At 42.7% G+C, this 25,371-nt stretch overlaps 1 protein-coding gene across 1 annotated transcript in view; it reads left to right on the top strand.

Annotated features, from left to right (window-relative positions):
* The window catches only part of iqsec1b (IQ motif and Sec7 domain ArfGEF 1b), a 79,857-nt gene that overhangs the window by 11,628 nt on the left and 42,858 nt on the right, over positions 1-25,371 (top strand). Inside the window, exon 4 of the mRNA XM_064967366.1 lies at positions 18,043-18,165. Within this exon, the coding sequence (XP_064823438.1) occupies positions 18,043-18,165 (123 nt within the window). The remainder of the gene's footprint in view (positions 1-18,042; positions 18,166-25,371) is intronic.

The following is a 25,371-nucleotide window of genomic DNA, read 5'->3' as shown; positions in this document are numbered from 1 at the left end:
AGTGAATCAGCAAGACCAGCAACATTGACTGTTTCAACAAGATCAGCTCCATAGACTGTATGTGCAAGTCCAGCTACACATACTGTATCAACAATACCAGCTACGTAGACTGAATCAACAAGACCACCTACGTAGACTGAAACAACAAGACCACCTACGTAGACTGAAACAACAAGACCATCTATGTAGACTGAATCAACAAGACCAGCTACATAGACTGTTTATACAATATCAGCTCCATGGACTGATTAAACCAGACCAGTTACATAGACTGTACATGCAAGATCAGCTACATAGACTGAATCAACAAGACCAGCTATATAGACTGTATATGCAAGACCAGCTACACATATTGTGTCAACAATACCAGCTACGAAAACTGAATCAACAAGACCAGCTACATAGACTGTATCAACAAGACCAGCTCCATAGACTGAATCAACAAGACCAGCTCCATAGACTTTATCAACAATACCAGTGACATAGACTGAATCAACGAGACAGCTACGTAGACTGAATCAACAAGACCAGCTACATAGACTGAATCAACAAGACCAGCTACATAGACTGTATATGCATGACCAGCTACATAGACTGTATCAACAATACCAGCTACATAGACTGTATCAACGAGACAAGCTACGTAGACTGTATCAACGAGACCAGCTACGTAGACTGTATCAACGAGACCAGCTACGTAGACTGTTTATAAAGGACCAGCTACATAGACTGTATATGCATGACCAGCTACATAGACTGTATATGCATGAGCAGCTACATAGACAGTATCAACAAGTCCAGCAACATAGACTGAATCAACAAGACCAGCTACATAGACTGAATCAACAAGACCAGCTATATAGACTGTATATGCAAGACCAGCTACACATATTGTATCAACAATACCAGCTACGTAAACTGAATCAACAGGAACAGCTACATAGACTGTATCTAAAAAGACCAACTACATAGACTGTATATGCAAGACCAGCTACATAGACTGTATCAACAAGACCAGCTACATAGACTGAATCAATGAGACCAGCTACGTAGACTGTATCAACAGATCAGGTCCATAGACTGATTAAACCATACCAGTTACATAGACTCTACATGCAAGATCAGCTACATAGACTGTATCAACAAGACCAGCTACATAGACTGTATATGCATGACCAGCTACATAGACTGTATATGCATGACCAGATACATAGACTGTATCAACAAGACCAGCTAAATAGACTGAATCAACAAGACCAGCTACATCAACTTAATCAACAAGACCAGCTACATAGACTGTATCAACAAGACCAGCTACATTGATTTAATCAAAAAGACCAGCTACATAGCCTGAATCAGCATTACCAGCAAACATTGACTGTTTCAATAAGATCTGCTCCATAGACTGTATGTGCAAGACCAGCTACATAGACTGTATCAACAAGACCAGCTACATCAACGTAATCAACAAGACCAGCTACATAGACTATATCAACAAGACCACCTACGTAGACTGAAACAACAAGACCATCTATGTAGACTGAATCAACAAGACCAGCTACATAGACTGTATCAACAAGACCAGCTACATAGACTGTATATGCATGACCAGCTACATAGACTGTATATGCATGATCAGCTACATAGACTGTATCAACAAGACCAGCTACAAAGACTGTATCAACAAGACCAGCTAAATAGACTGAATCAACAAGACCAGCTCCATAGACTGTATCAACAATACCAGTGACATAGACTGAATCAACGAGACAGCTACGTAGACTGAATCAACAAGACCAGCTACATAGACTGAATCAACAAGACCAGCTACATAGACTGTATATGCATGACCAGCTACATAGACTGTATCAACAATACCAGCTACATAGACTGTATCAACGAGACAAGCTACGTAGACTGTATCAACGAGACCAGCTACGTAGACTGTATCAACGAGACCAGCTACGTAGACTGTTTATAAAGGACCAGCTACATAGACTGTATATGCATGACCAGCTACATAGACTGTATATGCATGAGCAGCTACATAGACAGTATCAACAAGTCCAGCAACATAGACTGAATCAACAAGACCAGCTACATAGACTGAATCAACAAGACCAGCTATATAGACTGTATATGCAAGACCAGCTACACATATTGTATCAACAATACCAGCTACGTAAACTGAATCAACAGGAACAGCTACATAGACTGTATCTAAAAAGACCAACTACATAGACTGTATATGCATGACCAACTACATAGACTGTATCAACAAGACCAGCTACATAGACTGTATCAACAAGACCAGCTACATAGACTGAATCAATGAGACCAGCTACGTAGACTGTATCAACAGATCAGTTCCATAGACTGATTAAACCATACCAGTTACATAGACTGTACATGCAAGATCAGCTACATAGACTGTATCAACAAGACCAGCTACATAGACTGTATATGCATGACCAGCTACATAGACTGTATATGCATGACCAGATACATAGACTGTATCAACAAGACCAGCTAAATAGACTGAATCAACAAGACCAGCTACATCAACTTAATCAACAAGACCAGCTACATAGACTGTATCAACAAGACCAGCTACATTGATTTAATCAAAAAGACCAGCTACATAGCCTGAATCAGCATTACCAGCAAACATTGACTGTTTCAATAAGATCTGCTCCATAGACTGTATGTGCAAGACCAGCTACATAGACTGTATCAACAAGACCAGCTACATCAACGTAATCAACAAGACCAGCTACATAGACTATATCAACAAGACCACCTACGTAGACTGAAACAACAAGACCATCTATGTAGACTGAATCAACAAGACCAGCTACATAGACTGTATCAACAAGACCAGCTACATAGACTGTATATGTATGACCAGCTACATAGACTGTATATGCATGATCAGCTACATAGACTGAATCAACAAGACCAGCTACAAAGACTGTATCAACAAGACCAGCTAAATAGACTGAATCAACAAGACCAGCTCGATAGACTGTATATGCATGACCAGCTACATAGACTGTATATGCATGACCAGCTACATAGACTGAATCAGCATTACCAGCAACATTGACTGTTTCAACAAGATCTGCTCCATAGACTGTATGTGCAATACCAGCTACATAGACTGTATCAACAAGACCAGCTACATCAACGTAATCAACAAGACCAGCTACATAGACTGAATCAGCAAGACCAGCAACATAGACTGTATCAACAAGACCAGCTACATCAACGTAATCAACAAGATCAGCTCCATAGACTGTTTAAACAAGACCAATTACATAGACTGTACATGCAAGATCAGCTACATCAACTTAATCAACAAGACCAGCTACATAGACTGTATCAACAAGACCAGCTACATAGACTGAATCAACAAGACCAGCTACATAGACTGTATCAACAAGACCAGCTACATTGACTTAATCAACAAGACCAGCTACATAGCCTGAATCAGCATTACCATCTACATTGACTGTTTCAACAGGATCAGCTACATAGACTGTATGTGCAAGACCAGCTACATAGACTTTTTAAACAAGACCAGCTACATAGACTGTATCAACAAGACCAACTACAAAGACTGTATCAACAAGACCAGCTACATAGACTGTATCAACAAGACCAGCTACAAAGACTGTATCAACAAGACCAGCTACACATACTGTATCAACAAGATCAGCTCCATAGACTGTTTAAAAAGACCAGCTACATAGACTGTACATGCAAGATCAGCTACATGGACTGTATCAACAAGACCAGCTACATAGACTGTATCAACAAGACCAGCTACATAGACTGTATCAACACGATCAGCTACATAGTCTGTATCAACACGATCAGCTACATAGTCTGTATCAACACGATCAGCTACATAGTCTGTATCAACACGATCAGCTACATAGTCTGTATCAACATGATCAGCTACAAAGACTGTATCAACAAGACCAGCTACAAAGACTGTATCAACAAGACCAGCTACATAGTCTGTATCAACATGATCAGCTACAAAGACTGTATCAACAAGACCAGCTACAAAGACTGTATCAACAAGACCAGCTACAAAGACTGTATCAACACGATCAGCTACATAGTCTGTATCAACATGATCAGCTACATAGTCTGTATCAACAAGACCAGCTACGTAGACTGTTTATACACGATCAGGTCCATAGACTGACATGACCAACTACATAGACCGTATCAACAAGACCACCTACGTAGACTGTATCAACAAGACCACCTACGTAGACTGAAACAACAAGACCATCTATGTAGACTGAATCAACAAGACCAGCTACATAGACTGTATCAACAAGACCAGCTACATAGACTGTATATGCATGATCAGCTACATAGACTGTATATGCATGATCAGCTACATAGACTGAATCAACAAGACCAGCTACATAGACTGTATCAACAAGACCAGCTAAATAGACTGAATCAACAAGACCAGCTCGATAGACTGTATATGCATGACCAGCTACATAGACTGAATCAGCATTACCAGCAACATTGACTGTTTCAACAAGATCTGCTCCATAGACTGTATGTGCAATACCAGCTACATAGACTGTATCAACAAGACCAGCTACATCAACGTAATCAACAAGACCAGCTACATAGACTGAATCAGCAAGACCAGCAACATTGACTGTTTCAACAAGATCATCTCCATAGACTGTACATGCAAGATCAGCTACATCAACGTAATCAACAAGACCAGCTACATAGACTGTATCAACAAGACCAGCTACAAAGACTGTATCAACAAGACCAGCTACAAAGACTGTATCAACACGACCAGCTACATAGACTGTATCAACAAGACCAGCTACATAGACTGTATCAACAAGACCAGCTACATATACTGTATCAACAAGACCAGCTACATATACTGTATCAACACGATCAGCTACATAGACTGTATCAACAAGACCAGCTACATAGACTGAATCAACAAGTACAGCATCATCAACTATATCAACATGATCAGCTACATAGACTGTATCAACATGATCAGCTACATCAACTTAATCAACAAGACCAGCTACATAGACTGTATCAACAAGACCAGCTACATTGATTTAATCAAAAAGACCAGCTACATAGCCTGAATCAGCATTACCAGCAAACATTGACTGTTTCAATAAGATCTGCTCCATAGACTGTATGTGCAAGACCAGCTACATAGACTGTATCAACAAGACCAGCTACATCAACGTAATCAACAAGACCAGCTACATAGACTATATCAACAAGACCACCTACGTAGACTGAAACAACAAGACCATCTATGTAGACTGAATCAACAAGACCAGCTACATAGACTGTATCAACAAGACCAGCTACATAGACTGTATATGCATGACCAGCTACATAGACTGAATCAACAAGACCAGCTACAAAGACTGTATCAACAAGACCAGCTAAATAGACTGAATCAACAAGACCAGCTCGATAGACTGTATATGCATGACCAGCTACATAGACTGTATATGCATGACCAGCTACATAGACTGAATCAGCATTACCAGCAACATTGACTGTTTCAACAAGATCTGCTCCATAGACTGTATGTGCAAGACCAGCTACATAGACTGTATCAACAAGACCAGCTACATCAACGTAATCAACAAGACCAGCTACATAGACTGAATCAGCAAGACCAGCAACATAGACTGTATCAACAAGACCAGCTACATCAACGTAATCAACAAGATCAGCTCCATAGACTGTTTAAACAAGACCAATTACATAGACTGTACATGCAAGATCAGCTACATCAACTTAATCAACAAGACCAGCTACATAGACTGTATCAACAAGACCAGCTACATAGACTGAATCAACAAGACCAGCTACATAGACTGTATCAACAAGACCAGCTACATTGACTTAATCAACAAGACCAGCTACATAGCCTGAATCAGCATTACCATCTACATTGACTGTTTCAACAGGATCAGCTACATAGACTGTATGTGCAAGACCAGCTACATAGACTTTTTAAACAAGACCAGCTACATAGACTGTATCAACAAGACCAACTACAAAGACTGTATCAACAAGACCAGCTACATAGACTGTATCAACAAGACCAGCTACAAAGACTGTATCAACAAGACCAGCTACACATACTGTATCAACAAGATCAGCTCCATAGACTGTTTAAAAAGACCAGCTACATAGACTGTACATGCAAGATCAGCTACATGGACTGTATCAACAAGACCAGCTACATAGACTGTATCAACAAGACCAGCTACATAGACTGTATCAACACGATCAGCTACATAGTCTGTATCAACACGATCAGCTACATAGTCTGTATCAACACGATCAGCTACATAGTCTGTATCAACATGATCAGCTACAAAGACTGTATCAACAAGACCAGCTACAAAGACTGTATCAACAAGACCAGCTACAGTCTGTATCAACATGATCAGCTACAAAGACTGTATCAACAAGACCAGCTACAAAGACTGTATCAACAAGACCAGCTACAAAGACTGTATCAACACGATCAGCTACATAGTCTGTATCAACATGATCAGCTACATAGTCTGTATCAACAAGACCAGCTACGTAGACTGTTTATACACGATCAGGTCCATAGACTGACATGACCAACTACATAGACCGTATCAACAAGACCACCTACGTAGACTGTATCAACAAGACCACCTACGTAGACTGAAACAACAAGACCATCTATGTAGACTGAATCAACAAGACCAGCTACATAGACTGTATCAACAAGACCAGCTACATAGACTGTATATGCATGATCAGCTACATAGACTGTATATGCATGATCAGCTACATAGACTGAATCAACAAGACCAGCTACATAGACTGTATCAACAAGACCAGCTAAATAGACTGAATCAACAAGACCAGCTCGATAGACTGTATATGCATGACCAGCTACATAGACTGAATCAGCATTACCAGCAACATTGACTGTTTCAACAAGATCTGCTCCATAGACTGTATGTGCAATACCAGCTACATAGACTGTATCAACAAGACCAGCTACATCAACGTAATCAACAAGACCAGCTACATAGACTGAATCAGCAAGACCAGCAACATTGACTGTTTCAACAAGATCATCTCCATAGACTGTACATGCAAGATCAGCTACATCAACGTAATCAACAAGACCAGCTACATAGACTGTATCAACAAGACCAGCTACAAAGACTGTATCAACAAGACCAGCTACAAAGACTGTATCAACACGACCAGCTACATAGACTGTATCAACAAGACCAGCTACATAGACTGTATCAACAAGACCAGCTACATATACTGTATCAACAAGACCAGCTACATATACTGTATCAACACGATCAGCTACATAGACTGTATCAACAAGACCAGCTACATAGACTGAATCAACAAGTACAGCATCATCAACTATATCAACATGATCAGCTACATAGACTGTATCAACATGATCAGCTACATCAACTTAATCAACAAGACCAGCTACATAGACTGTATCAACAAGACCAGCTACATTGATTTAATCAAAAAGACCAGCTACATAGCCTGAATCAGCATTACCAGCAAACATTGACTGTTTCAATAAGATCTGCTCCATAGACTGTATGTGCAAGACCAGCTACATAGACTGTATCAACAAGACCAGCTACATCAACGTAATCAACAAGACCAGCTACATAGACTATATCAACAAGACCACCTACGTAGACTGAAACAACAAGACCATCTATGTAGACTGAATCAACAAGACCAGCTACATAGACTGTATCAACAAGACCAGCTACATAGACTGTATATGCATGACCAGCTACATAGACTGTATATGCATGATCAGCTACATAGACTGAATCAACAAGACCAGCTACATAGACTGTATCAACAAGACCAGCTAAATAGACTGAATCAACAAGACCAGCTCGATAGACTGTATATGCATGACCAGCTACATAGACTGTATATGCATGACCAGCTACATAGACTGAATCAGCATTACCAGCAACATTGACTGTTTCAACAAGATCTGCTCCATAGACTGTATGTGCAAGACCAGCTACATAGACTGTATCAACAAGACCAGCTACATCAACGTAATCAACAAGACCAGCTACATAGCCTGAATCAGCATTACCATCTACATTGACTGTTTCAACAGGATCAGCTACATAGACTGTATGTGCAAGACCAGCTACATAGACTTTTTAAACAAGACCAGCTACATAGACTGTATCAACAAGACCAACTACAAAGACTGTATCAACAAGACCAGCTACATAGACTGTATCAACAAGACCAGCTACAAAGACTGTATCAACAAGACCAGCTACAAAGACTGTATCAACACGATCAGCTACATAGTCTGTATCAACAAGACCAGCTACATAGACTGTACATGCAAGATCAGCTACATGGACTGTATCAACAAGACCAGCTACATAGACTGTATCAACAAGACCAGCTACATAGACTGTATCAACAAGACCAGCTACATAGACTGTATCAACATGATCAGCTACATAGTCTGTATCAACACGATCAGCTACATAGTCTGTATCAACACGATCAGCTACATAGTCTGTATCAACATGATCAGCTACATATACTGTATCAACAAGACCAGCTACATATACTGTATCAACACGATCAGCTACATAGACTGTATCAACAAGACCAGCTACATAGACTGAATCAACAAGTACAGCATCATCAACTATATCAACATGATCAGCTACAAAGACTGTATCAACAAGACCAGCTACAAAGACTGTATCAACAAGACCAGCTACACATACTGTATCAACAAGATCAGCTCCATAGACTGTTTAAAAAGACCAGCTACATAGACTGTACATGTAAGATCAGCTACATGGACTGTATCAACAAGACCAGCTACATAGACTGTATCAACAAGACCAGCTACATAGACTGTATCAACAAGACCAGCTACATAGACTGTATCAACAAGACCAGCTACATAGACTGTATCAACATGATCAGCTACATAGTCTGTATCAACACGATCAGCTACATAGTCTGTATCAACACGATCAGCTACATAGTCTGTATCAACATGATCAGCTACAAAGACTGTATCAACAAGACCAGCTACAAAGACTGTATCAACAAGACCAGCTACATAGTCTGTATCAACATGATCAGCTACAAAGACTGTATCAACAAGACCAGCTACAAAGACTGTATCAACAAGACCAGCTACAAAGACTGTATCAACACGATCAGCTACATAGTCTGCATCAACATGATCAGCTACATAGTCTGTATCAACAAGACCAGCTACGTAGACTGTTTATACACGATCAGGTCCATAGACTGACATGACCAACTACATAGACCGTATCAACAAGACCACCTACGTAGACTGTATCAACAAGACCACCTACGTAGACTGAAACAACAAGACCATCTATGTAGACTGAATCAACAAGACCAGCTACATAGACTGTATCAACAAGACCAGCTACATAGACTGTATATGCATGATCAGCTACATAGACTGTATATGCATGATCAGCTACATAGACTGAATCAACAAGACCAGCTACATAGACTGTATCAACAAGACCAGCTAAATAGACTGAATCAACAAGACCAGCTCGATAGACTGTATATGCATGACCAGCTACATAGACTGAATCAGCATTACCAGCAACATTGACTGTTTCAACAAGATCTGCTCCATAGACTGTATGTGCAATACCAGCTACATAGACTGTATCAACAAGACCAGCTACATCAACGTAATCAACAAGACCAGCTACATAGACTGAATCAGCAAGACCAGCAACATTGACTGTTTCAACAAGATCATCTCCATAGACTGTACATGCAAGATCAGCTACATCAACGTAATCAACAAGACCAGCTACATAGACTGTATCAACAAGACCAGCTACAAAGACTGTATCAACAAGACCAGCTACAAAGACTGTATCAACACGATCAGCTACATAGTCTGTATCAACAAGACCAGCTACATAGACTGTATCAACAAGACCAGCTACATATACTGTATCAACAAGACCAGCTACATATACTGTATCAACACGATCAGCTACATAGACTGTATCAACAAGACCAGCTACATAGACTGAATCAACAAGTACAGCATCATCAACTATATCAACATGATCAGCTACAAAGACTGTATCAACAAGACCAGCTACAAAGACTGTATCAACAAGACCAGCTACACATACTGTATCAACAAGATCAGCTCCATAGACTGTTTAAAAAGACCAGCTACATAGACTGTACATGTAAGATCAGCTACATGGACTGTATCAACAAGACCAGCTACATAGACTGTATCAACAAGACCAGCTACATAGACTGTATCAACAAGACCAGCTACATAGACTGTATCAACATGATCAGCTACATAGTCTGTATCAACACGATCAGCTACATAGTCTGTATCAACACGATCAGCTACATAGTCTGTATCAACATGATCAGCTACAAAGACTGTATCAACAAGACCAGCTACAAAGACTGTATCAACAAGACCAGCTACATAGTCTGTATCAACATGATCAGCTACAAAGACTGTATCAACAAGACCAGCTACAAAGACTGTATCAACAAGACCAGCTACAAAGACTGTATCAACACGATCAGCTACATAGTCTGCATCAACATGATCAGCTACATAGTCTGTATCAACAAGACCAGCTACGTAGACTGTTTATACACGATCAGGTCCATAGACTGACATGACCAACTACATAGACCGTATCAACAAGACCACCTACGTAGACTGTATCAACAAGACCACCTACGTAGACTGAAACAACAAGACCATCTATGTAGACTGAATCAACAAGACCAGCTACATAGACTGTATCAACAAGACCAGCTACATAGACTGTATATGCATGATCAGCTACATAGACTGTATATGCATGATCAGCTACATAGACTGAATCAACAAGACCAGCTACATAGACTGTATCAACAAGACCAGCTAAATAGACTGAATCAACAAGACCAGCTCGATAGACTGTATATGCATGACCAGCTACATAGACTGAATCAGCATTACCAGCAACATTGACTGTTTCAACAAGATCTGCTCCATAGACTGTATGTGCAATACCAGCTACATAGACTGTATCAACAAGACCAGCTACATCAACGTAATCAACAAGACCAGCTACATAGACTGAATCAGCAAGACCAGCAACATTGACTGTTTCAACAAGATCATCTCCATAGACTGTACATGCAAGATCAGCTACATCAACGTAATCAACAAGACCAGCTACATAGACTGTATCAACAAGACCAGCTACAAAGACTGTATCAACAAGACCAGCTACAAAGACTGTATCAACACGATCAGCTACATAGTCTGTATCAACAAGACCAGCTACATAGACTGTATCAACAAGACCAGCTACATATACTGTATCAACAAGACCAGCTACATATACTGTATCAACACGATCAGCAACATAGACTGTATCAACAAGACCAGCTACATAGACTGAATCAACAAGTACAGCATCATCAACTATATCAACATGATCAGCTACAAAGACTGTATCAACAAGACCAGCTACAAAGACTGTATCAACAAGACCAGCTACACATACTGTATCAACAAGATCAGCTCCATAGACTGTTTAAAAAGACCAGCTACATAGACTGTACATGTAAGATCAGCTACATGGACTGTATCAACAAGACCAGCTACATAGACTGTATCAACAAGACCAGCTACATAGACTGTATCAACAAGACCAGCTACATAGACTGTATCAACATGATCAGCTACATAGTCTGTATCAACACGATCAGCTACATAGTCTGTATCAACACGATCAGCTACATAGTCTGTATCAACATGATCAGCTACATATACTGTATCAACAAGACCAGCTACATATACTGTATCAACACGATCAGCTACATAGACTGTATCAACAAGACCAGCTACATAGACTGAATCAACAAGTACAGCATCATCAACTATATCAACATGATCAGCTACAAAGACTGTATCAACAAGACCAGCTACAAAGACTGTATCAACAAGACCAGCTACACATACTGTATCAACAAGATCAGCTCCATAGACTGTTTAAAAAGACCAGCTACATAGACTGTACATGTAAGATCAGCTACATGGACTGTATCAACAAGACCAGCTACATAGACTGTATCAACAAGACCAGCTACATAGACTGTATCAACAAGACCAGCTACATAGACTGTATCAACATGATCAGCTACATAGTCTGTATCAACACGATCAGCTACATAGTCTGTATCAACACGATCAGCTACATAGTCTGTATCAACATGATCAGCTACAAAGACTGTATCAACAAGACCAGCTACAAAGACTGTATCAACAAGACCAGCTACATAGTCTGTATCAACATGATCAGCTACAAAGACTGTATCAACAAGACCAGCTACAAAGACTGTATCAACAAGACCAGCTACAAAGACTGTATCAACACGATCAGCTACATAGTCTGCATCAACATGATCAGCTACATAGTCTGTATCAACAAGACCAGCTACGTAGACTGTTTATACACGATCAGGTCCATAGACTGACATGACCAACTACATAGACCGTATCAACAAGACCACCTACGTAGACTGTATCAACAAGACCACCTACGTAGACTGAAACAACAAGACCATCTATGTAGACTGAATCAACAAGACCAGCTACATAGACTGTATATGCATGATCAGCTACATAGACTGTATATGCATGATCAGCTACATAGACTGAATCAACAAGACCAGCTACATAGACTGTATCAACAAGACCAGCTAAATAGACTGAATCAACAAGACCAGCTCGATAGACTGTATATGCATGACCAGCTACATAGACTGAATCAGCATTACCAGCAACATTGACTGTTTCAACAAGATCTGCTCCATAGACTGTATGTGCAATACCAGCTACATAGACTGTATCAACAAGACCAGCTACATCAACGTAATCAACAAGACCAGCTACATAGACTGAATCAGCAAGACCAGCAACATTGACTGTTTCAACAAGATCATCTCCATAGACTGTACATGCAAGATCAGCTACATCAACGTAATCAACAAGACCAGCTACATAGACTGTATCAACAAGACCAGCTACAAAGACTGTATCAACAAGACCAGCTACAAAGACTGTATCAACACGATCAGCTACATAGTCTGTATCAACAAGACCAGCTACATAGACTGTATCAACAAGACCAGCTACATATACTGTATCAACAAGACCAGCTACATATACTGTATCAACACGATCAGCTACATAGACTGTATCAACAAGACCAGCTACATAGACTGAATCAACAAGTACAGCATCATCAACTATATCAACATGATCAGCTACAAAGACTGTATCAACAAGACCAGCTACAAAGACTGTATCAACAAGACCAGCTACACATACTGTATCAACAAGATCAGCTCCATAGACTGTTTAAAAAGACCAGCTACATAGACTGTACATGTAAGATCAGCTACATGGACTGTATCAACAAGACCAGCTACATAGACTGTATCAACAAGACCAGCTACATAGACTGTATCAACAAGACCAGCTACATAGACTGTATCAACATGATCAGCTACATAGTCTGTATCAACACGATCAGCTACATAGTCTGTATCAACACAATCAGCTACATAGTCTGTATCAACATGATCAGCTACAAAGACTGTATCAACAAGACCAGCTACAAAGACTGTATCAACAAGACCAGCTACATAGTCTGTATCAACATGATCAGCTACAAAGACTGTATCAACAAGACCAGCTACAAAGACTGTATCAACAAGACCAGCTACAAAGACTGTATCAACACGATCAGCTACATAGTCTGCATCAACATGATCAGCTACATAGTCTGTATCAACAAGACCAGCTACGTAGACTGTTTATACACGATCAGGTCCATAGACTGACATGACCAACTACATAGACCGTATCAACAAGACCACCTACGTAGACTGTATCAACAAGACCACCTACGTAGACTGAAACAACAAGACCATCTATGTAGACTGAATCAACAAGACCAGCTACATAGACTGTATCAACAAGACCAGCTACATAGACTGTATATGCATGATCAGCTACATAGACTGTATATGCATGATCAGCTACATAGACTGAATCAACAAGACCAGCTACATAGACTGTATCAACAAGACCAGCTAAATAGACTGAATCAACAAGACCAGCTCGATAGACTGTATATGCATGACCAGCTACATAGACTGAATCAGCATTACCAGCAACATTGACTGTTTCAACAAGATCTGCTCCATAGACTGTATGTGCAATACCAGCTACATAGACTGTATCAACAAGACCAGCTACATCAACGTAATCAACAAGACCAGCTACATAGACTGAATCAGCAAGACCAGCAACATTGACTGTTTCAACAAGATCATCTCCATAGACTGTACATGCAAGATCAGCTACATCAACGTAATCAACAAGACCAGCTACATAGACTGTATCAACAAGACCAGCTACAAAGACTGTATCAACAAGACCAGCTACAAAGACTGTATCAACACGATCAGCTACATAGTCTGTATCAACAAGACCAGCTACATAGACTGTATCAACAAGACCAGCTACATATACTGTATCAACAAGACCAGCTACATATATTGTATCAACACGATCAGCTACATAGACTGTATCAACAAGACCAGCTACATAGACTGAATCAACAAGTACAGCATCATCAACTATATCAACATGATCAGCTACAAAGACTGTATCAACAAGACCAGCTACAAAGACTGTATCAACAAGACCAGCTACACATACTGTATCAACAAGATCAGCTCCATAGACTGTTTAAAAAGACCAGCTACATAGACTGTACATGTAAGATCAGCTACATGGACTGTATCAACAAGACCAGCTACATAGACTGTATCAACAAGACCAGCTACATAGACTGTATCAACAAGACCACAACTGATCAACATGATCAGCTACATAGACTGTATCAACAAGACCAGCTACATAGTCTGTATCAACACGATCAGCTACATAGTCTGTATCAACATGATCAGCTACAAAGACTGTATCAACAAGACCAGCTACAAAGACTGTATCAACAAGACCAGCTACATAGTCTGTATCAACATGATCAGCTACAAAGCTACAACAAGACCAGCTACTGTATCAACAAGACCAGCTACAAAGACTGTATCAACACGATCAGCTACATAGTCTGCATCAACATGATCAGCTACATAGTCTGTATCAACAAGACTAGACCGTATCATAGACCATCTATGTAGACTGAATCAACAAGACCAGCTACATAGACTGTATCAACAAGACCAGCTACATAGACAATGCATGATCAGCTACATAGACTGTATATGCATGATCAGCTACATAGACTGAATCAACAAGACCAGCTACATAGACTGTATCAACAAGACCAGCTAAATAGACTGAATCAACAAGACCAGCTCGATAGACTGTATATGCATGACCAGCTACATAGACTGAATCAGCATTACCAGCAACATTGACTGTTTCAACAAGATCTGTATCAACAAGACCAGCTACATAGACTGTATCAACAAGACTGTATCAGCAAGACCAGCAACATTGACTGTTTCAACAAGATCATCTCCATAGACTGTACATGCAAGATCAGCTACATCAACGTAATCAACAAGACCAGTTTAAACAAGACCAGCTACAAAGACTGTATCATGACCAGCTAAGATCAACAGCTACATAGACTGTATCAACAAGACCAGCTACATAGACTGTATCAACAAGACCAGCTACATAGACTGTATCAACAAGACCAGCTACAAAGACTGTATCAACATGATATCAACATCAACACGATCAGCTACATATACTGTCTGTATCAACACGATCAGCTACATAGTCTGTATCAACATGATCAGCTACAAAGACTGTATCAACAAGACCAGCTACAAAGACTGTATCAACAAGACCAGCTACACATAGTCTGTATCAACATGATCAGCTACAAAGACTGTATCAACAAGACCAGCTACAAAGACTGTATCAACAAGACCAGCTACAAACTGTATCAACAAGACTGTATCAACACGATCAGCTACATAGTCTGCATCAACATGATCAGCTACATAGTCTGTATCAACATATCAACAAGACCAGCTACAAAGACTGTAGACTGTTTATAACATGATCAGGTCCATAGACTGACATGACCAACTACATACCAGCTACGTAGACTGTTTATACACGATCACTGTATCAACAAGACCACCTACGTAGACTGTATCAACAAGACCACCTACGTAGACTGAAACAACAAGACCATCTATGTAGACTGAATCAACAAGACCAGCTACATAGACTGTATCAACAAGACCAGCTACATAGACTGTATATGCATGATCAGCTACATAGACTGTATATGCATGATCAGCTACATAGACTGAATCAACAAGACCAGCTACATAGACTGTATCAACAAGACCAGCTAAATAGACTGAATCAACAAGACCAGCTCGATAGACTGTATATGCATGACCAGCTACATAGACTGAATCAGCATTACCAGCAACATTGACTGTTTCAACAAGATCTGCTCCATAGACTGTATGTGCAATACCAGCTACATAGACTGTATCAACAAGACCAGCTACATCAACGTAATCAACAAGACCAGCTACATAGACTGAATCAGCAAGACCAGCAACATTGACTGTTTCAACAAGATCATCTCCATAGACTGTACATCCAAGATCAGCTACATCAACGTAATCAACAAGACCAGCTACATAGACTGTATCAACAAGACCAGCTACAAAGACTGTATCAACAAGACCAGCTACAAAGACTGTATCAACACGATCAGCTACATAGTCTGTATCAACAAGACCAGCTACATAGACTGTATCAACAAGACCAGCTACATATACTGTATCAACAAGACCAGCTACATATACTGTATCAACACGATCAGCTACATAGACTGTATCAACAAGACCAGCTACATAGACTGAATCAACAAGTACAGCATCATCAACTATATCAACATGATCAGCTACATAGACTGTATCAACATGATCAGCTACATAGACTGTATCAACATGATCAGCTACATAGACTGTATCAACATGATCAGCTACATAGACTGTATCAACAAGACCAGCTTTAGAAAAATCACAGCAGTAAACCATCATCCCTTTCCCAACAAATCCTTCTTCTTAAACACCATGTTGATGCTACTCTTTAGATTGATATAACTCCCTCAGCTCTCCATTCACCTTCTCATCTGTTAACATAAACAGCTGGTAATTTATATATTTCAATGAGCAGCTGGCCCATGTTGACTCCATTGCTTCCCACAGTTTGTGTGGTGGACCATTCTTGCTACACACAGGAAACTATTCATGTTAGCATGCAAAAAACAGCAGCTTTGCAGTTCTTGACACAAACCGGTGCACCTGGCATATTTTGTCTTGCTTATACTGTACTGTACCCAGACAGTCTTAGAATCAGAAGTACATATGTCTCCTTGATATACCAATGTTCTCTTCTCCAGTTGAATGAATAGTATCTACTGTATGTTCATACCAATGTTCTCTTCTCCAGTTGAATTAATAGTATCTACTGTATGTTCATACCAATGTTCTCTTCTCCAGTTGAATGAATAGTATCTACTGTATGTTCATACCAATGTTCTCTTCTCCAGTTGAATTAATAGTATCTACTGTATGTTCATACCAATGTTCTCTTCTCCAGTTGAATGAATAGTATCTACTGTATGTTCATACCAATGTTCTCTTCTCCAGTTGAATGAATAGTATCTACTGTATGTTCATACCAATGTTCTCTTCTCCAGTTGAATTAATAGTATCTACTGTATGTTCATACCAATGTTCTCTTCTCCAGTTGAATGAATAGTATCTACTGTATGTTTATACCAATGTTCTCTTCTCCAGTTGTGTGGTGGATGAGATGGATTTCTCGGCCTTGGAACTAGATGAGGCTCTCAGGAAGTTCCAAGCTCACATCAGAGTCCAGGGAGAGGCCCAAAAGGTGGAAAGACTCATAGAAGCATACAGGTAACACTAACCCTATATACTACAACACCACTTTTTTTTAAACACCTTTATATAACAAGTCAGTTAAGAACAAATTCTTATTTTCAATGACGGCCTAGGAACAGTGGGTTAACTGCATGTTCAGGGCCAGAATGACAGATTTGTACCTTGTCAGCTCAGGGATTTGAACTTGCAACCTTTCGGGTACTAGTCCAACTCTCTAACCAGTAGGCTACCCTGCCGCCCCACTACTACCACACCACTACCACTACCACAATACTACCACACCACTACCACAATTCTACCACAGTACTACCACTACAACGATTATACCACACCACTACCACACCACAACCACTGCCACAATACTACCACAATACTACCACTCCATTACCACAATACTGCCACACAGCTACCACTACCACAATACTACCACACCCCTACTGCACAACCACCACAATACTACCACACCACTACTTCCAGACCAATACCACACCATACTACCACAATACTACCAGACCAATACCACACCACACTACTATCACAATGCTAACACACCACTACCAACCCACACCACCACCACCACAATACTACCACACCACTACCACAATACTACCACACCACTACCACACCATACTACCACAATACTACCAAACCAATACCACACCACTACCACACTGCTACCACTACCACAATTCTACCACACTGCTACCACTACCACAATTCTACCACCCCACTACCACAATATTACCATACCACTACCACAATACTACCACACTCACACCACTACTACACCACACTACAACCATACCACTATCACAATACTAGCACACCACTACAACAGTACTATCACACCACTACCACAGTACTACCACACCACTACCACAGTACCATCACAGTACTACCACACCACTACCACAGTACCATCACAGTACTATCACAGTACTACCACACCACTACCACAGTACCATCACACCACTACCACATCACTACCACAGTACTATCACACCACTACCACAGTACTACCACTACCACAGTACTACCACAGTACCATCACACCACTACCACATCACTACCACAGTACCATCACACCACTACCACATCACTACCACAGTACTATCACACCACTACCACAGTACTACCACTACCACAGTACTACCACACCACTACCACAGTACCATCACAGTACTACCACACCACTACCACAGTACTACCACTACCACAGTACTATCACACCACTACCACAGTACTGTCACACCACTACCACAGTACTATCACACCACTACCACAGTACTACCACACCACTACCACACCACTACCACAGTACCATCACACCACTACCACAGTACCATCACAGTACTACCACACCAGTACCATCACAGTACTGTCACACCACTACCACAGTACTGTCACACCACTACCACAGTACTGTCACACCACTACCACAGTACTATCACACCACTACCACAGTACTATCACACCACTACCACAGTACTATCACACCACTACCACAGTACTATCACACCACTACCACAGTACTATCACACCACTACCACAGTACTGTCACACCACTACCACAGTACTGTCACACCACTACCACAGTACTGTCACACCACTACCACAGTACTGTCACACCACTACCACAGTACTATCACACCACTACCACAGTACTACCACACCACTACCACAGTACTACCACACCACTACCACAGTACTACCACACCACTACCACAGTACCATCACACCACTACCACAGTACTACCACACCACTACCACAGTACCATCACAGTACTACCACCCCACTACCACAGTACTACCACACCACTACCACAGTACTGTCACACCACTACCACAGTACTGTCACACCACTACCACAGTACTGTCACACCACTACCACAGTACTATCACACCACTACCACAGTACTATCACACCACTACCACAGTACTATCACACCACTACCACAGTACTATCACACCACTACCACAGTACTGTCACACCACTACCACAGTACTACCACACCACTACCACAACACTACCTAGCCAGTAGACACCTGGCAGGGATAGGCCCAGAAGGTGGAGAGACTCAAAGATGCATACATCGCTATTTCTCCCTCTCTTTCTGTATCTCTGTTCGTCTCTTTCTCTCTTTCTGTCTCTAACTCTTTGTCTCTCTGTTTCTGTCTCATTCTGTCTCCCTCTCTTTCTATCTCTCTTTGTAAATATATATCTTGCATTTTCCTTTTCTGAAAGGGCGGTTATTAGAATGCATAAGATTCTCTATATACGGTATCAAAGCTTCTCAAGGTCCGAATTAAAGACTGTGCACCTGGCGACCTGGTTAGCGCGCACTGCGCCCGGCCCGCCACAGGAGTCGCTAGTGCGCGATGAGACAAGGCCAAACCCTCCCTAACCCGGACGACGCTAGGCCAATTGTGCGTCGCCCCATGGATCTCCTGGTTGCGGCCGGCTGCGACAGAGCCTGGGCTCGAACCCAGAGTCTCTGGTGGCACAGCTAGCACTATGCCACCCGGGAGGGAGGCATTGAAGCTTGTTTGGAGGGTTGTTAACACAATGTCCAAAGAAGGGCCAGATGTATACAGAATGGTGTTGTCTGCGCAGAGGTGGATCAGAGAATCACCAGCAACAAGAGCAACATCATTGATATATACAGAGAAAAGAATCGGCCTGAGAATTGAACCCTGTGGCACCCCCATAGAGACTGCCTGATGTCTGGACAACAGGCCCTCCGATTTGAAACACTGAACTCGATCTGAGAAGTCGTTGGTGAACCAGGCTAAGCAATCATTTGAGATACCAAGGCTGTTGAGTCTGCTGATAAGAATGCGGTGATTGACAGAGTCGAAAGCCTTGGCCAGGTCGATGAAGACGGATGCACTGTACTGTCTTTTATCGATGGCGTTTATGATATTGTGTAGGACCTTGAGCGTGGCTGAGGTGCACCCATGACCAGCTTGGAAACCAGATTGCATAGTGGAGAAGGTACGGTGGGATTCGAAATGGTCGGTGATCTGTTTTGTTAACTTGGCTTTCGAAGATTTTAGACAGGCAGAGCAGAATGGATATATGTCTATAACAGTTTGGATCAAGAGTGTCTCCACCTTTGAAGAGGGGGACGACCGCAGCAGCTTTACAATGTTGGGGATCTCAGACGATACGAAAGAGAAGTTGAACAGGTTTGAAATAGGGGTTGCAACAATTTTGGCAGATCATTTTTTGAAAGAGAGATGTTCCAGATTGTCTAGCCCGTCTGATTTGGGTGAAGGAGAAGTGGTGGTGTCCGGGGGGGGGGGGCTTGGGCAAGTTGCTGCAGGGGGTGCTGAGCTGTTGGCCGGGGTAGGGGTAGCCAGGTGGAAAGCATAGCCAGCCGTAGAAAAAAGCTCTTTGAAATTAACGATTATCATAGATTTATCAGTGCTGACAGTGTTTCCTAGCCTCACTGCAATGGGCAGCTGGAGGAGGTGCTCTTATTCTCCATGGACTTTACAGTGTCCCAAAACGTTTTGTAATTAGTGCTACAGGATCTACATTTCTGTTTGAAAAATGTTGCCTTAGATTTCCTAACTGACTGAGTATATTGGTTCCTGACTTCCCTGAAAAGTTGCATATCATGGGGGCTCTTCGATGCTAATGCAGAACGCCACAGGATGTTTTTGTCAAGGGCAGTCAAGTCTGGGGCAAACCAAGGGCTATATCTGTTCTTTGTTCTAATATTTGTAAGTGGGGCATGCTTATCTAAGATGGTGGTTTGAGCTGCCCCATCCACATCCATAGGGGTATTAGGCAGAGATGCCCAATTTCAGGACAGTTATATTTTCTGGCAATTGAACCAATGCTTTGATTTTTAAGAGTGAGGCTTACTTGTTTCTCTGTGCCAGGGGTTATGAAGGGTCCCATGATAGCACTGTCTGCGTATGCAGATGACGTGACTATTTTTAATGGTGGGCCTCCTCAGCTAGAGTCAATTGGCAAAAGAGTGAATCGCTGTGGGCAGGTCAGCTTCAGATAGGGTCCACTTCACGGTTACCAGGTCAGCTTCAGATGGCGTCCACTCCGTGATAACGTGCAGGGCTTCAGGTAGGGTCCACTCCACGGTTACCAGGTCAGCTTCAGATAGGGTCCACTCCACGGTTACCAGGTCAGCTTCAGATAGGGTCCCCTCCACGGTTACCAGGTCAGCTTCAGATAGGGTCCCCTCCACAGTCGACCAGGTCAGCTTCAAATAGGGTCCACTCCACGGTTAGCTTCAGATGGGGTCTTCTCCACGGTCAGCTTCAGATAAGGTCCACTTCACGGTTACCAGGTCAGCTTCAGATAGGGTCCACTTCACGGTTACCAGGTCAGCTTCAGATAGCGTCCACCCACGATAACCAGAAGGGCTTCAGGTAGGGTCCGCTCCACGGTTACCAGGTCAGCATCACATAGGGTCCGCTCCACGGTCAGCTTCAGATAGGGTCCCCTCCGCAATCACCAAGTCAGCTTCAGGATAAGGTCTGCTTCAGATAGGGTCCACTCCACGGTCACCAGGTCAGCTTCAGTCAGATAGGGTCGGCTCCACGGCCACCAGGTCGGCATCAGTTAGTGTCCTCTCCACGGTTACCAGGTCAGCTTCAGATAGGGTCCCCTCCACGGTTACCAGGTCAGCTTCAGATAGGGTCCCCTCCACAGTCGACCAGGTCAGCTTCAAATAGGGTCCACTCCACGGTTAGCTTCAGATGGGGTCTTCTCCACGGTCAGCTTCAGATAAGGTCCACTTCACGGTTACCAGGTCAGCTTCAGATAGGGTCCACTTCACGGTTACCAGGTCAGCTTCAGATAGCGTCCACCCACGATAACCAGTAGGGCTTCAGGTAGGGTCCGCTCCACGGTTACCAGGTCAGCTTCAGATAGGGTCCCCTCCACGGTTACCAGGTCAGCTTCAGATAGGGTCCCCTCCACGGTTACCAGGTCAGCTTCAGATAGGGTCCCCTCCACGGTTACCAGGTCAGCTTCAGATAAGGTCCACTTCACGGTTACCAGGTCAGCTTCAGATAGGGTCCACTTCACGGTTACCAGGTCAGCTTCAGATAGCGTCCACCCACGATAACCAGTAGGGCTTCAGGTAGGGTCCGCTCCACGGTTACCAGGTCAGCATCACATAGGGTCCGCTCCACGGTCAGCTTCAGATAGGGTCCCCTCCGCAATCACCAAGTCAGCTTCAGGATAAGGTCTGCTTCAGATAGGGTCCACTCCACGGTCACCAGGTCAGCTTCAGTCAGATAGGGTCGGCTCCACAGCCACCAGGTCGGCATCAGTTAGGGTCCTCTCCACGGTCACCAGTTCGGCTTCAGTTACGGTCCTCTCCATGGTCACCAGGTCAGCTTCAGATAGGGTCATCTCCATGGTCACCAGGTCAGCTTCAGATAGGGTCATCTCCATGGTCACCAAGGGGGCAGAGATCGGATGAAGACTTTGGGGGGGGTTTCTAGGCTCTGATGTTTTTAAAAAAAGAACCATGAGGGTGTAGTGGAAGGTGTGTGCCAGATTGTCTCGTTGGAAATGGGTGCTACCCCAGCTGTCCTATAGGGGAAGGGTGCTGGTAGCCAATAACCTACCCTGTGACCTGATACAAGAGCTTCAAACGACCCTTATCAATTTCTGCTGGTCTGGACATCATTGGTTTAAAGCTGTAGGCAATTTCTTCTAGGATCATGGCTTTCCAGCTTCAAGCAGCCCAGAGACTGTTGTACAGTGATTGTTCTAGCTCGGCCATTACAGCCTTCACCTTGATGAGGAGAGCTGGCTGTTTGGGCTTATACAAGCACCTTTTCCTCTTAAAGCTGGAGGGGGGTGATTTGTCTGGCTTGACTCCATTCCATGAGTCAGTTATGCAGGCTTGGAGAGTTTGTCATCTCCCGTAAGACCGGCACGCCACCAGATATGTGGCTTTTTGAAGAGCCTTTTTTTTATAATACTGCCATCCAGTCCCATGCTATGTGTTAAGCCAGCCTACGTTCATGCCTGTTAGGTGTGTACCAAGCTGGGTCATCTGATGTGGAGCAAAAGAAGATCATTGGAGGAGCTGAGAGAAAGAGTGGGGATCCGTCGTAGCTGAGGTCTGTGACTCCTTGCCAGTACTTCATCAGCAGTATGTGACTGATACTTCTAACTCTGATCGGTGGACGGAGGGTCTGGATGATGTGTTCCCTGCACTGATTGTTAGTGCTGCGATGGGGGCATTAGAGGAGGACGGAGGGTCTGGATGATGTGTTCCATGCACTGATTGTTAGTGCTGCGATGGGGGCATTAGAGGAGGACGGAGGGTCTGGATGATGTGTTCCATGTACTGATTGTTAGTGCTGCAGCTTGGGCATTAGAGGAGGACGGAGGGTCTGGATGATGTGTTCCCTGCACTGATTGTTAGTGCTGCGATGGGGGCATTAGAGGAGGACGGAGGGTCTGGATGATGTGTTCCATGCACTGATTGTTAGTGCTGCAGCTTGGGCATTAGAGGAGGACGGAGGGTCTGGATGACGTGTTCCCTGCACTGATTGTTAGTGCTGCAGCTTGGGCATTAGAGGAGGACGGAGGGTCTGGATGACGTGTTCCCTGCACTGATTGTTAGTGCTGCAGCTTGGGCATTAGAGGAGGACGGAGGGTCTGGATGATGTGTTGTAAGTCGCTCTCCTTCCATACCCCAGAGCTGGGGGAGTTCAAGGTGCTGGGGGAGTTCAAGGTGCTGGGGGAGTTCAAGGAGCTGGGGGAGTTCAAGGAGCTGGGGGAGTTCAAGGAGCTGGGGGAGTTCAAGGAGGTGGGAAAGAAGGCCATGTACATAATGTGTAAAAGTGTCCGATGCTTCTTCCCTGGAATGGGTAAAATCGACAAGGCGGGCGGGTGTGTTTGGTCCAGGTCCTTCCCCAAAAGGCTGTTGACAATCTTTCCAATGGAGGATAATACATGCAGCTATACCCAGCAACATAGAGGATAATACATGGAGCTATAGCCACCAACGTAGAGGATAATACATGGAGCTAAAGCCACCAACATAGAGGATAATACATGGAGCTAAAGCCACCAACGTAGAGGATAATACATGGAGCTAAAGCCACCAACATAGAGGATAATACATGGAGCTATAGCCACCAACGTAGAGGATAATACATGGAGCTATAACCACCAATGTAGAGGATAATACCTGGAGCTAAAGCCACCAACATAGAGGATAATAC

The sequence above is a fragment of the Oncorhynchus masou genome, chromosome 6 (assembly GCF_036934945.1).
Source record: "Oncorhynchus masou masou isolate Uvic2021 chromosome 6, UVic_Omas_1.1, whole genome shotgun sequence".
NCBI classification, from domain to species: domain Eukaryota; kingdom Metazoa; phylum Chordata; class Actinopteri; order Salmoniformes; family Salmonidae; genus Oncorhynchus; species Oncorhynchus masou.
This window is presented reverse-complemented; position numbering and strand designations above follow the sequence as displayed.